Genomic DNA, 13,162 nt, shown 5'->3' with positions numbered 1-13,162 from the left:
TTCCAACTTTTCCTTAATCCTGTGTGGCAGGTGGCCGGGTGCGGCCCTCAATCAGCCGCCTATATAACGAGCCGCCGCCCTGCAATCAAGGCTGGAGTCGGGTGAGGAGGTGGATAAGGTCAGAGGAGGCGGCAAGGAGAGGCCCTGAATATTGTGTGTGCAGTGAAGAGACGGCTTGGAGAGAAGCCAGGACTTGTGAGAGACTGTGGGGGTGTTTGGTGAGGTGCACATTAAGGACGTTGTATATAATAGTGTTAATAAACGAGCGGTGATGAATTGCAACGTGTCTGCCTGTCTGTGTCCGGGCTGTTCCCTTCTACAGTGGCGTAGTCGGCAGGATGCTGCACCTGGCACAAGGTGCGGACCTGCATTCAACAAATTGTCTGTGGAAGGCCCGGCACAGCAGGCGAGCTCACCCACGTGCCGCAGGGGCGGCGTGCACCCAACCCCGCAGAGAAATGCAGTGTCGCGGACCGTTAGCGGCCCGGTATCGGACTTTGTGTTTCAGGGGCGGCTCACCGACACGGTGGCCCAGAAGGGGGCTGCCGAGAAGGAGAGGCTGCAGCTGGGGAAGCCGCAGCAGCAGTGGAGCTGCCCGGAGAGACGCTCTCCTGAGAGAGAGGAGAGCGAGATGGCCGCCAGGAAGTCCCTCCTCGTTACAGGCACGGGATTCGACAGCGTGTCCTGTTCTCTCGCCAGTGAGTGGTCGGAGGCGAGAGCAGGGAATGTCCGTCCCGTGCTTCACAGAAACCTGAGTGGGCCGCAGGGAAGCGCCCACAGAGAGCAGTCGGTGAGTGGAACTACTCGCAAGGTAAGCCCACCGCCGGCTGCTTCTCTCTCTTTGGCGGTGATATTGCAGGAGCTGCAAAAACAGCTGTGCCTTGTGCTGTCGCCGCCGGCCGAGCGATGTGCCCTCCGGGCGGAGACACTGGACTCAGGAGGGATGGCAGTGGCGCCGGATCGAGAGCCGCAGGGAGAAGAGGATCGGCGCGCTGCAGGAGCTCCTGGACAGAGAGGCACAGCGGGGAAGGTAAGGGAGACCGACCCCGTTAAGCTCCGGACGCCAGCGAGGCTGGGTCTGCCCTCTTACAATGGGCAGATCCGAACCGCTGTGGCGTCACAAAGTAAACGGAGGAAGCGGCTTGGGGAAGCCAGTTCCTCCGATAAGCAAGGACATGCTGCTGGGTGCGTGTGTCCCGCAAAGGGCCGTCCTCTGCGGAGGCAGAGGAGAATCCCGCAGCTGGAGAGGTGGAAACTGAGCGTGATCCCACTAGTGATTCCGTGGCGGGGAGCATGGACTGCTCAGGCTGGGAAGCCGAGAAAGGGAGCATCGGGGCGCCGATCGGGGCTGAGAGCGTTGGCCCAGCTGCAACAAATGAAAATACAGTATGTGGTGTGCATTAGTTGAGGTACTGTAAATGAGGCAAATGTAAATTATTCACAGGCATTACATAATTTATGGCATAAAATATTTCCCTGTTATAGTAGTTTATAATGTAAGAGTATCCAGACAGCAAAAAATAATTGGGTTATAATGATTTGTAATAGTACTAATTTCAAGTTATATAGAATGTCTCTATGCCAACAAGAAAAGAAAAGTGATGAAGAATTCTTCCACTTGCACAAAACTAGGCAGTAGGTTATTCAACTACACAAGATTTATATGATCTTTGATTAAAACCATTTGCTATAAACTCTGAAAAGAACGATGGGGTACTATGAAATAACATGTGGTATTGGGTACAATAAATGTTTTTGGAACGACAACTAATGTGTACTTAATTTTTTTCTCCTGCACTAATAAATCATCCTAAAGTGGCACATGTAACCTAATCAGTTAAATGACTGGGATGTTTTGGGCTGAATGAGAGACAATTTATAATTAAACAGCAAATTAATTAGTGACATTGTTCAGTATGAATTAAAATATTACAAATATTTTTAAAGTCTCTTAATTAAGCAAATGTTTTCTTGATTATTACACAAATACAGTTAGCTAAATAAAAAGAATATGCAATAATAAAACCAAAATATTTTAAAAATGAAAACTTGAATAAATACATTAATGAATGACAGCGTATTTTCTACTTCTTAAAGTATTTTCATTTTTGTAAAATACAAATTGCTAAAATTTGCAACAATACAGCATAATGTATAGTAATTGTTGGTGTGTCCCAATTGCTGATTATCCTTTCATCCATTCCTGCTTTATCCAGTTTAGGGTCACAGGGGTTGGAGTATATTCAGAGAACATTGAAAACAAGGTAAAAGCAAATAAAGAACAAGGCACCAGTCCATCATAAGGCAATGATATACAACAAATTTTCATAAGTTTCAATTAAGTATACTTACAGGAATAGTTGTTTCTTTTTTTAGATGCTTAAATGCCTGTGTCTTGCCATTAATATAAATAGGGATGGGCTGTTCCAGTGGTTTCTGCTTAATATGGACATCATCCAGAAAACAAGTGATGTCTATATCCCTCACAAGTAGTTTAAGCTGATGCCATTCTTCATCAAAGAGTTTCTGTGAAGTAATGAAGTCAAATTGTAAATCAAGCTGGAAAACATATACTTGTTCACAATGCAGCGCACATCAAAAATATGCCCAAATCAGAAAACAAATGAAGGTGTAATTTAGAAATTCACCAGATATTCAAAATGTGATTTGTCTCTGCATACAATGTAATAGGCTCACAACATGGAAACATCTAGCTATCTTTGATCCATTTAAACTGAAATTGTACTAATATAAGCCTTTCATAAAATAAACTTAGCAAAAATATTTTTATATTTTTTTACCCTAAAGTCAACTGAGTCTGTGTTGTCCGTTATAAAAGTTAACTATATAACTAAAAGAACAAACATGTTTTTCTTGCAGAACTGCAAATGCAGATTCCTATTTAGTATTAAAATCATAAAAAATAACATTCTCATACTCATAATTCAATTCAGGGTCAGGCCCAAACCCTATTCTGACAAATTTTGAGATGATGAGATTCATAAAGGTGGAGGAAAGCTTCATAATCATGTATATGGAACAAGTATTTACAAAAGAAGGGAAAACCATTAAGAAAGTGCTATCAGTTGTTATCATTTATATGCATTTAAAATTTTTGTCAGAAATGGTGCATCTGGCTTATTTTAAAAGCATATCTGTTATTTTCCCTATGGTCACAACTATTTTAGAACCTTTTGTATTTGTTGTTGCCTTGGCAACATTTCCCAGAACACACTGCAATATGTTAATTTGCGACATCATCAGAGTTACGGTGCAAAGGTTGTCTTTGGCAGAGTGTGTTTAAGTATCATATTTTTACAGATAAACCCCTTGTCTCACTGTGATAAAGAATCTCTTATATATATTTCTCTTCTGGTTCGTCCTGCTTCCACTTCAAAACCGGTCCCGCCCACGCATTTCTCGATTCCTGTCTGTCCTCTTCCATGTCGTGCACTATACTGGCCTGCTAAGCGTAATACATCCAACAAGTACTCGAGGTGCTGCCACAACGGTAAAGTAGCTTTACCACCTTTACGGGAGCCACCTGTGTCTTTACAACAGCTTCTTACACAGCAAACATCGGAAGCTAAAAATTATCGTGAACACATTCGAGAAATACAACTGTTCTCTAGCATTTGCTGGCCACAGACCATACTGTTTTAAAATACACGGGCAAATTTATCACCAAATCTCTCCACTATACGCTAATACTTCTACCTCTCCAGGATATGGACAGTTGTATGTTTTTGACACAGCGCAAGCTACTGAAGTACGCTTACAAAATAAGCAAACTCTGCATGCAGCAAAAATGTACTTCTCCAGCTAGATTCCATGCTCAGAACCATCAACCCCTTCGCTAAATCATACAAACACATGCATGAAATCGCTCAGTCCAATCCAACAGCATCTGTACGAATGGTTTTCAAGGAAAACCCTGGGCAGGATTTACGACGATACAATGCCCCGACATTGCAGCGATTTTCGTCGGAGAAGATGACAAAACACCTGCCAAAAGGGACATTTGCATCTATCCCATAGGCAACTCCTGTAAACAGATTTCTACTCTCAATATGAATTGTGATCCTATGGTTTACCCACTTTTATTCCCTTACGGACATTGGCTGGCACAAAGATTTACAACATGTTCCCGATAAAAGAACCGGCAAGCGAATAAGGCTTACTCAATACCAATTTTACGCGTACAGATTAACAATGAGGAATACATTTAGTATTTTGTACTCCAGCGGCAAACTATTCCAACAGTACGTCGTAGATGCGAATGTTAAAACAGAGGGCACGCGTCTCAACTATCTCAGATTACATCAACAAGATCTGCGCGTGGAACTATCAGACACATTGCAAGCAAACACTGAAAATAACAACGTACGTGTAGGCAAAATGATCATATTACCATCCACATTTCCAGGAAGTCCAAGATACATGCAACAAAACTATCAGGATGCCATGGCCATAGTACGAAAATTCGGAAAGCCTGATTTATTTATCATTTTCACATGTAATCCTGCTTGGCCGGAAATTCTACATGCACACTGCATCTTTCAAGAAGTATTTATTTCTTCTTGATTTCTGAATTCCTTTCTCACCGTTTTCTGTTCCTATTCTTACACCGCCGTATGCTACGGCGGGCGTCAGCTAGTATTCAATATTGCTTTTCTCAGTTATTAATTCTCTCTTCTCAGTTACTGATTCACTTCTTTTGTCTTTTGACTCAAATTTTTAATTCTTGTTTTGGTTTTGATGCTCTGTTGTTTGGTTTTGGTATTTGCCCGTTATGATTCTTCCAGTCATTTTTCATTTTTTCCTTTTATTATCTTTTGCAAGTCACTACACGAGTCAGGCCTCATTTGCAAAAATAATAATAGACATGAGGATAAAATTGAACATACACAAAGAAGAAAGGCAATTTCAAATCAACATACAGTACAACATATGAATGAGAACAAGCAATAATATTTGAAAGTACATCCATAAGGACATAATTTTTAAAATACTAAAACATTACTGTTGTGATATATTTGTCTAAAATCTTTATCCAAAGGCACCTTACAAGTTTAGTATACAGTAAAAAACAGTTTTTTTAAAAGTTGGTAGGTTAAGTGACTGGTTCAGGGTTCAGTGTCTATAGCTCATTACACTGTACTGCTTAAATATAACCAGCTATGCACATGCATGTTTTTATGTAATTAATATCAAACCAGAGATGAATCATTCAAAGGGACAATAATCAGAATTAGATAATAATTCATTCTATATACGTTGGGTTGGTCAGGGTACCACTGTAGCCACCAATGAGAATACATAAAGCCCTTCCCATGGAATGCAGTTGTGAAAAGGATAAGGACATGTTTACTATCCAGTAGATGATATCAGAAGATGGTGTGTTGCTGTGCACAAAAATATGTAAAGTAGATTATTTATATTCACAGTAAAACATCTAAGGTGACCATAAAGTGACTTTCCATTTATACATGGTGTTTAGGATGTTGTACTACAAAACTATTTGTTAACAGGTACTATAAACTGAAATATATTACATCAAATTGCTTGCTTTTTTAAGATAATGAAAAGCACATTTTGAATTTAGTACATACTGTAGATGTAAAAAAAAAGAAAAGTGATAGATAGATAGATAGATAGATAGATAGATAGATAGATAGATAGATAGATAGATAGATAGATAGATAGATAGATAGATAGATAGATAGATAGATAGATAGATTTTTTTATTCAGTTCATCACTCAAATATATATACTGTCATAAACCTTTTACTTTTCTGGATTGACTTGCATGCTCAACATCACATACACTATCATTTACTGCTTGCTGTTTATGGGCAATGTATGTTTCAGAAATTTTTTACAGGATCTTATTGTTTTTGAGCAATGCTTTACATTATTTTTATTTTTTAGTTCTTTTATTTTTATGTATTTTTGGATGTTTGTTAATATGTTTGCCTTATAGATATGTTTTAGTGGTGATTTTCTTTCAGAAATGCCTTAGGTCACTATTGCTACTCTGTTTGCATTATTACTGGTGGCATGCACATTGATATGTGACATCATCAGTTGCTATTACCGATAAGAACACATTGTTTGCAATCAGAAATTCTCACTTAATGAGGGTAAAACATTTTAGCTTTATGGAAAATATTTCAAAAAAAGGAAATCATTTTGTTACTAGACCTGTGCAATTATTTTCATCACAGACTGTACTTCTGCTTTTTTCAGCAGAATTGTTTGAATTGAGTCCAAGGTGGTATATTTAGATTTTAGAAATCAATATCAAAGCATCCATTTTTCTTTGCAATCTAACTGCATAATGCAGCAAACATAAGGGGTGACTTATTTATTTTTAAACATATCTCTAATATCATTGCTACTAACATTTGATGGTATTATATTATGATAGCTATATTATTTGATTAACTATTGTGTTAAGTAAAACTTGAGAACTGTTAATATTTTGCAGCTTGCAGTAGTAACGGAAAACACCTTATAGAAAGTCTTGTTATGCTATTTGATACTTTTAACATTTTTTCTGGTCATGGATATTTCATGATGAACGAGTCTATATTTTTCTAGGTACCGTGAACATTACATTTCATTATATTACTTTGTCTTGTGGTGCAGGGACAACAACCTGCAACTCAAGATCAGCAAGACAAAAAAGCTGGTGGTGGATTTCTGCTTTTTTGTGCCAAGGAGCCTCTGAGACCAGTCACCATCCAGGGGAAGGACATGAAAGTGGTGCAGAGCTACAAGTACCTGGGGATTCAAATAAACAACAAACTGGACTGGTCTGACAAAATACTGGTGCTGTCAAAGAAGGGCCAGAGCAGACTCTACTTTCTAAAGAGACTCTGGTCTTTTAATGTGTGTAGCAAGCTGCTAGAATTGTTCAATTAGTCCATAGTAACCAGTGTTGTGTTCCTACATTGCAGTCTCCTAGGGAAGCTCAAAAGAGGCACAATTCCTGAACAAACTTATCAGGAAAGCCTGTTCCATCATAGGGGTAGGAAAGAGGATCTATCTCCTCCAGGAGGCGCTCAATTGGAATACTTTTAGCCACAGGCTCATTCCACCACAGTGTGCTAAGAAGCATCTGTGGGTCTTTTCTGCCTACTGATATCAGGCAATTCAATGTTTCCTCCCGATGTATTTGTTAAATTCATTTTGAAATATCTGCACAATATACCGGTACATTTATTTATTTTTATGTATTCATTTAATTATCGATTGACTGATTGATTGGCTGTATTATTTGTCATCTGAGTCTGCATCTCAATTTCCCCATGGGATTAATGAAGTTTATCTAATCTAACATTAGATGATGCACTTGATGCATCCCTGAATCCATAAAGGGCAATATATGAACCGGACTACTTGCATAAAGTGGTTAATTCTCAAACAATAAACATAAGGAGAGAAAATACAGTGGAGATCTCAAAGTAACAAATCAATAGGGTATAAAGGTAAATATGATGGCCTCCCTGTCTGTAACTTGCAAGTAAATGTCCCTGACTAACTAATGGAATTCCTTGAACACTTTTTTTTTTTTTTTACCCCAACCCAATATCAACACACTAGTGTTTTGCACGCTCAGGACCTTCTCTGAAATGCATCTGTCTACTAAACATCTACCAGTTGAACCTTTTACAACTCTCCTCCCAACTCCAAGTTAAATAGCCTCCTGGCCAAAAGCCCCTTTCAAGTTTAGTCTGTAAGCACTTCAGAGATCACTTCTGGTTCTCTTAGAAAGGCTTCTCGGTCACTGTTTCTTGATGAGGGACACCAGGTCAGAGCTCCTCTAAGCAAATTTTGCTGTTTCTGCCAGTCCAAAAGAGTCTGTCCACAAAATGCATACAGGTCCCCACCACAAATTCAGGTTTCCTGCTGCTGATAATTGGGTTGACCCTGACATAATGTTATGTAATCATGTAATGCAGAATAATATTTATTTATTCACTGGAGACATTTAATTTATTTTAGCTACTGTTTGTTTAATTGCCTTTTAAACTTTTAAACTAATTTTTGTTAATAATAAAAATGTATCATTATAGAAGACATATATGAAATAATATTGTAGTGGCCTGCAGATAGAAGCACTTACTGATCATCTGGGGACAGGTACCTGCCGTGTTTACTACAGGGGACTTAGCACTTATATATGGAGGGGGAATATCGACATGACTGACAGCAAACTCCCTAGAAGCATCCCACCTATTTCCCAGCTTTCTACATAGCATTGTCCAGAAGCTGGACACTCCCCTGCATAGGAGCTTTAAATACAAGCACCGATAGATAGATAGATAGATAGATAGATAGATAGATAGATAGATAGATAGATAGATAGATAGATAGATAGATAGATAGATAGATAGATAGATAGATAGATAGATAGATACTTTATTAATCCCAACGGGAAATTCACATACTCCAGCAGCACCTTACTGATACAAAAAACAATATTAAATTAAAGATTGATAATAATGCAGGTAAAAACAGACAATAACTTTATATAATGTTAATGTTTACCCCTCCGGGTGGATTATTACCTATTATTAATTATTATTATTACCTGCGATCTGACATTGCTGGTAACAGGAGGGGAACGGAGTTGCCAGTATGAGGAGAATGGCCAAGTGAATGACAAAAGATGGAAGAATAAGCAAAAGTATTAATGTGAGGACTGAAGAGAAGGTGTTCAGCTGAAGGAGTTAGAACAGACATATGCAGTGGAGCAGCTGAGAAGGCAGAAGAAAAGAGCCCAGAGAATCCATGTGCTGGAGAATGGATTACAACAAGTTTTCCACAAGTCAGAAGGTAAATGATAGAGTGTGCTCATTGGCAGAGTTTAACATGTGAACATGGTTGAATAGAGTGGCCTGACCTCCCCCATGGATGCACTAAGTTTATGAAATAAGTCTCATATAAAGGGAAAAACAAAGAGGTTTTTTCAGCAATTTTTTTAAGGCCACTGTTACTGATTACTCAACCAATGCACTTCACAGTGAAGAAGTGCTAGTGCTGCTGCCTCGTAGTAGGGAGTTCAATGGTTGCTGTATAGTACAACAAATAGAATACTCCATCCTGCCCAAAGAAACCCTATATTGCATGTTGCCTTTTAAAACAGTCCGAGAAATACTCTGTAGAATTGCAATTACAGTATTGTATGCTGTTTCAGATTTACCTCAAGAAAGATAATTCCAACTTACAGGTTTTATATTCAGTATTTTCCACATTTATACATCTGATAGTCGCTCATGTCGGTAAAACAGATCCTCAATAGTCAGCACAAGCAACTGAAATGGTAGTGGGTATGTGCCAGGTGCTTACTCTTGAATGTGCAACCTGATGCTTTGATGAAGCAGATAGTTAACTAATTTGAAAAGTGGACTATTTCGTATTATTTCAGTCCCAGAATGCACCCAAATGTTATGCTATGCATTTTTTAAATTGTTAAAATAAAAAGTGTTTATTTTGCCACAATGACAGTCCAGGAACAAATAAACTTAAAAAAGCAAAACTGTCTGTCATTTAATTATAGTTAACAGTATTTGTGTAAGTTTTTGTAAATTCAGTTTTAAATGTGTTTATGTTAATGTATGACTTTATATTGTAAATTTATATTATGAACAATTTACCATATTTGACATGGAATGTGATGTAAATATTTAGCAGTACATGTGAAACTCTAAAAACTGTAAAATATGTAACTATTATACAGCCTAAATGTCAAAATCTGCTTACAAGGACAGTGTGTGGTTATCAGGAGTATGTGTGGAGATGTTAAGAGAATCACAAATTGTCCTAGTGTTTAGTTGTGTATTTGTCATTTTTGGACACGAATCCCATGACCTCTAACTGCCGATAAGTGTGCATAGGTGCACCATGGGCCATCAGTTTATCTCCTCTATTGTGAACTGTAACAATAAATACTCCCATTTATCCAGGTATTCAAACTGCCCAATGCTATGTGGCATCTCTGTGTCTCTCCTGTCTGAGGGCTGGTTATATTTTTCTGCAAATTTCTCTTTACGGTATGTTGTAAAAACAGAAAGCAAAGATTACAGTGGCATTTTGAGGCATTACTGCCCATGTCATAATTTTAACAGAACAGTAAAATTTAATTCATCTTTTGTCAAAACAAAAATTATTTCACAAATTAAATAAAAAAATACAAATGTTCAAAAGCAGCCTTAAACAGCAGACTACTTCTCAGTCATTTTATACAGATACTGTTTACTCTACTTACTTTACTTAAATTAGAATCAAAAATAACTGTGGAAGAAACTTAAGGACCCAGTTATATACCTTTCCAGAAATTATTCAGTGTAACTTTTATTTTAGTTCATCATACAGTTTGTATAAATTTTACAACACTGAAAACACTAAAGCAAGGAAAAGAAAACATAGCTTTTAACTTCATAAGCTCATTTACATTTAATTTAATGTTGGTTGCTCTTCCAAAGTAGGCCAAACCTCATGTTTAAAAATAAACATGACAATTGTATTGTATTGTATTGTATAATGGAAACAGAAAATAACTAATAAATTGCATACCTGTTATCTTATTAGATACTTGCACTGTATTTATAGTGATCTCATGGTTTTCAGAAAATGCATTTTATATAATTACAAATCCAGAAATAAAGTTTTATTTTAGAAGTTGAACTTGGACTTTAAAGTGCTATTTTTTAAAGTTTCAGTGTCTGTCTTTGCAAAACAGAGACTATAGTTATTTATTCTGAATTACTGCATCTAGTTCACAGCTGATAAAAACTATTTCTGTTGTATATTATAATGTTGTAAAAACGACAGCATGACTTTTCAAGAATTAAAGGTTGTGACAGATTAAGGTCTCCGTGACCCCTTGAGCCCTCAGACTAGACGTCAGACACCAGGTAAAAGTCCAAATATTAGTTTTATTATTAATAATAATAATAATAGTGCACAAAGCACCCTCCTCTCCACAATACTCAATAATAAATCAATAAACAATACACAATAATCAATCCTCCACACTCCCAGACGCATTGTCACCCTTCCACCCAGCTCAGCTCAGCTCTCTGGTGTTTTACTGTCCTTTTTATAGTCCTTGACCCGGAAGTGTTTCACCCTCTCTGTCCACGTGACTATGAACACTTCCGGGTCAGATAAAAAACACTTTTCTTCAACCCGGAACTTGCCTACGACGAACTTCCGGGTTATAGGACACAAACAATTCTCTGGGCCTCCCTGCAGTGTCATCTGTTGGCCCCTGTGATATCCAGCAGGGCTGTAAAGGAAAACTCCATCGTCCATGATTCCCTGCTGGTATTCGGGGCACTTCCATGCAGCAGGGACAGCTCCATCTGGCGGCATGGGGGTGTTGGCCAGGGTGACAGGCCGGCCATATCCCACAAGGTGTAATGTATTTAAATATTGTCTTTCATTTAGTTTTAACTGTATTGTTTATTTGATTTTAATGGTACCAGTTTGCGTGTTTCTGTATTTATGTTTGTATTTTTTATATTTCTCATTTCACCTCTTCTCCTTTTTATTTTATGCATTTATACTGATGTTTGAGATTTTCTTTTACAATTTTGCATTTCACATGGTCCTCTCTATTTTACCACTACAAATTGCACATTAAAATGAAAAAGAAGTATGCGTTTCACTTTAATTTTATGTCCTTTCATACTGAAAGTTAATTTTCAGATAACAACATTACCACTTTTGATGTAACTTCTTCTGATTGCTTTATCTTTCATGTTTTGGAAAAATGAGAGGCAGTAGAAGTGATGTTTAATTAGATTTACAAAGGCTCTAAGTAATTATATATTCTTTGAATACTACTTTTTTATTTTATATAATGAAAAAAAATTGTATAACAACATATACAACACATGACTTCATAGTCAAACTAGAAAAACAAAGATGAAAAAAAAATCAGAAAATTAAAAAAGGAAGGCAACAAAACACAATTCCAACCCCTACCCAACAGAAAGTGAGGAGTGCCAGCAGCATGGGTACAAAAATGTCACTTTCCACCAAAATAAATGCTTATTCTAAAATTTTATTAATTAAATCTTGCCATATTTTTAAAAAGTTTTGAACAAATCTAAGCAAGAATTAGTTTTTTTCCAATTTAATATAGTACTGAATATCAGTGAACCAATTACTTATAAAAGATGATTCTTCCATTTAAGCAAGATACAGTAATTCTACGTGCTAATAGTGTGGTATAGGCAATTACAATCAATTTGTCCTTATCCAGTTTAAGACCATCTGGGAGTACACCAAACACATCTTTTAATGGGTTATAGGAATGATTGTGAACACCAAGACTGTCTGATAAGCATTCAAAGATTTTTGCCCAATATTATGTTAATTTGGTGCACACCCAAGACATGTGGGCCAGTGAGGCTGGAGCTAGATCTGGATCTTACTATGGATCCATTTTGGATTTTAAGTTGAATTACTAAATGCTTTGCACATATGGAGCTAGAGTGTATTCTATGCATGGCTGTCTTCTACTCCTATTCTGAGATATTAATTGAAGGATCCTTTTCCCACCATACCCTTGGATCTTTGAAAAAAAGGGATTTTGAGATGTTTATATATATTTTTGAGATGCTGTCTGAGTCTTCCAGACTGATCAGTATTTTTTATCAGAAACAGAAACTTTGTACGTTTGAGAGGGTTGAGAACGGTGATTATCATGTAGTGGAGCAGCAGATAAAAGCTTCCCTATCTTGAAGTGCATTCTGAATTGGTTCAATATTCTAAGTGATTGATGGACAATTGGATTATTATTATATTGATAATTTGTATTTACTGTGGCACAAAGCAGGCCATATAAATAAGTACAGCAAGATTTTATTTCTGTTGCAGACAAGGTTTGTGTATATTGATCAATTTGTATTGATTTCCAGGTCTTTATAGCTTGTATATTTGCTGCCCAGTAATAAATCGAATGTTAGATAGTAACATGCCACCTTCTGCTTAGGTATTTGTAGAGTCACCTTTTGAATGCGTGCGACATCTCAAATTCCAGTTAAATTAGGTTATCATTGAGTGCAATTTCTTAAAGAAAAATGTGTTAATGTATATAGGGATGCTCTGAAATAGAAAAAGAAACTTGGGAAGGATGTTCATC

General features: G+C 37.3%; 1 protein-coding gene across 1 annotated transcript in view; it reads right to left on the bottom strand.

The window, feature by feature from the left end:
• The window catches only part of LOC114653503 (collagen alpha-1(XXI) chain-like), a 263,740-nt gene that overhangs the window by 168,735 nt on the left and 81,843 nt on the right, over positions 1–13,162 (bottom strand). The window contains exon 6 of the mRNA XM_051928764.1: positions 2,353–2,526. Coding sequence (XP_051784724.1) covers positions 2,353–2,526 — 174 coding nt within the window. The remainder of the gene's footprint in view (positions 1–2,352; positions 2,527–13,162) is intronic.

Source organism: Erpetoichthys calabaricus, chromosome 6, assembly GCF_900747795.2.
Source record: "Erpetoichthys calabaricus chromosome 6, fErpCal1.3, whole genome shotgun sequence".
In the NCBI taxonomy this organism is placed as follows: domain Eukaryota; kingdom Metazoa; phylum Chordata; class Cladistia; order Polypteriformes; family Polypteridae; genus Erpetoichthys; species Erpetoichthys calabaricus.
Note: the sequence above shows the minus strand (reverse complement) of the source record. Positions and strands in the feature narration are given on the sequence as shown.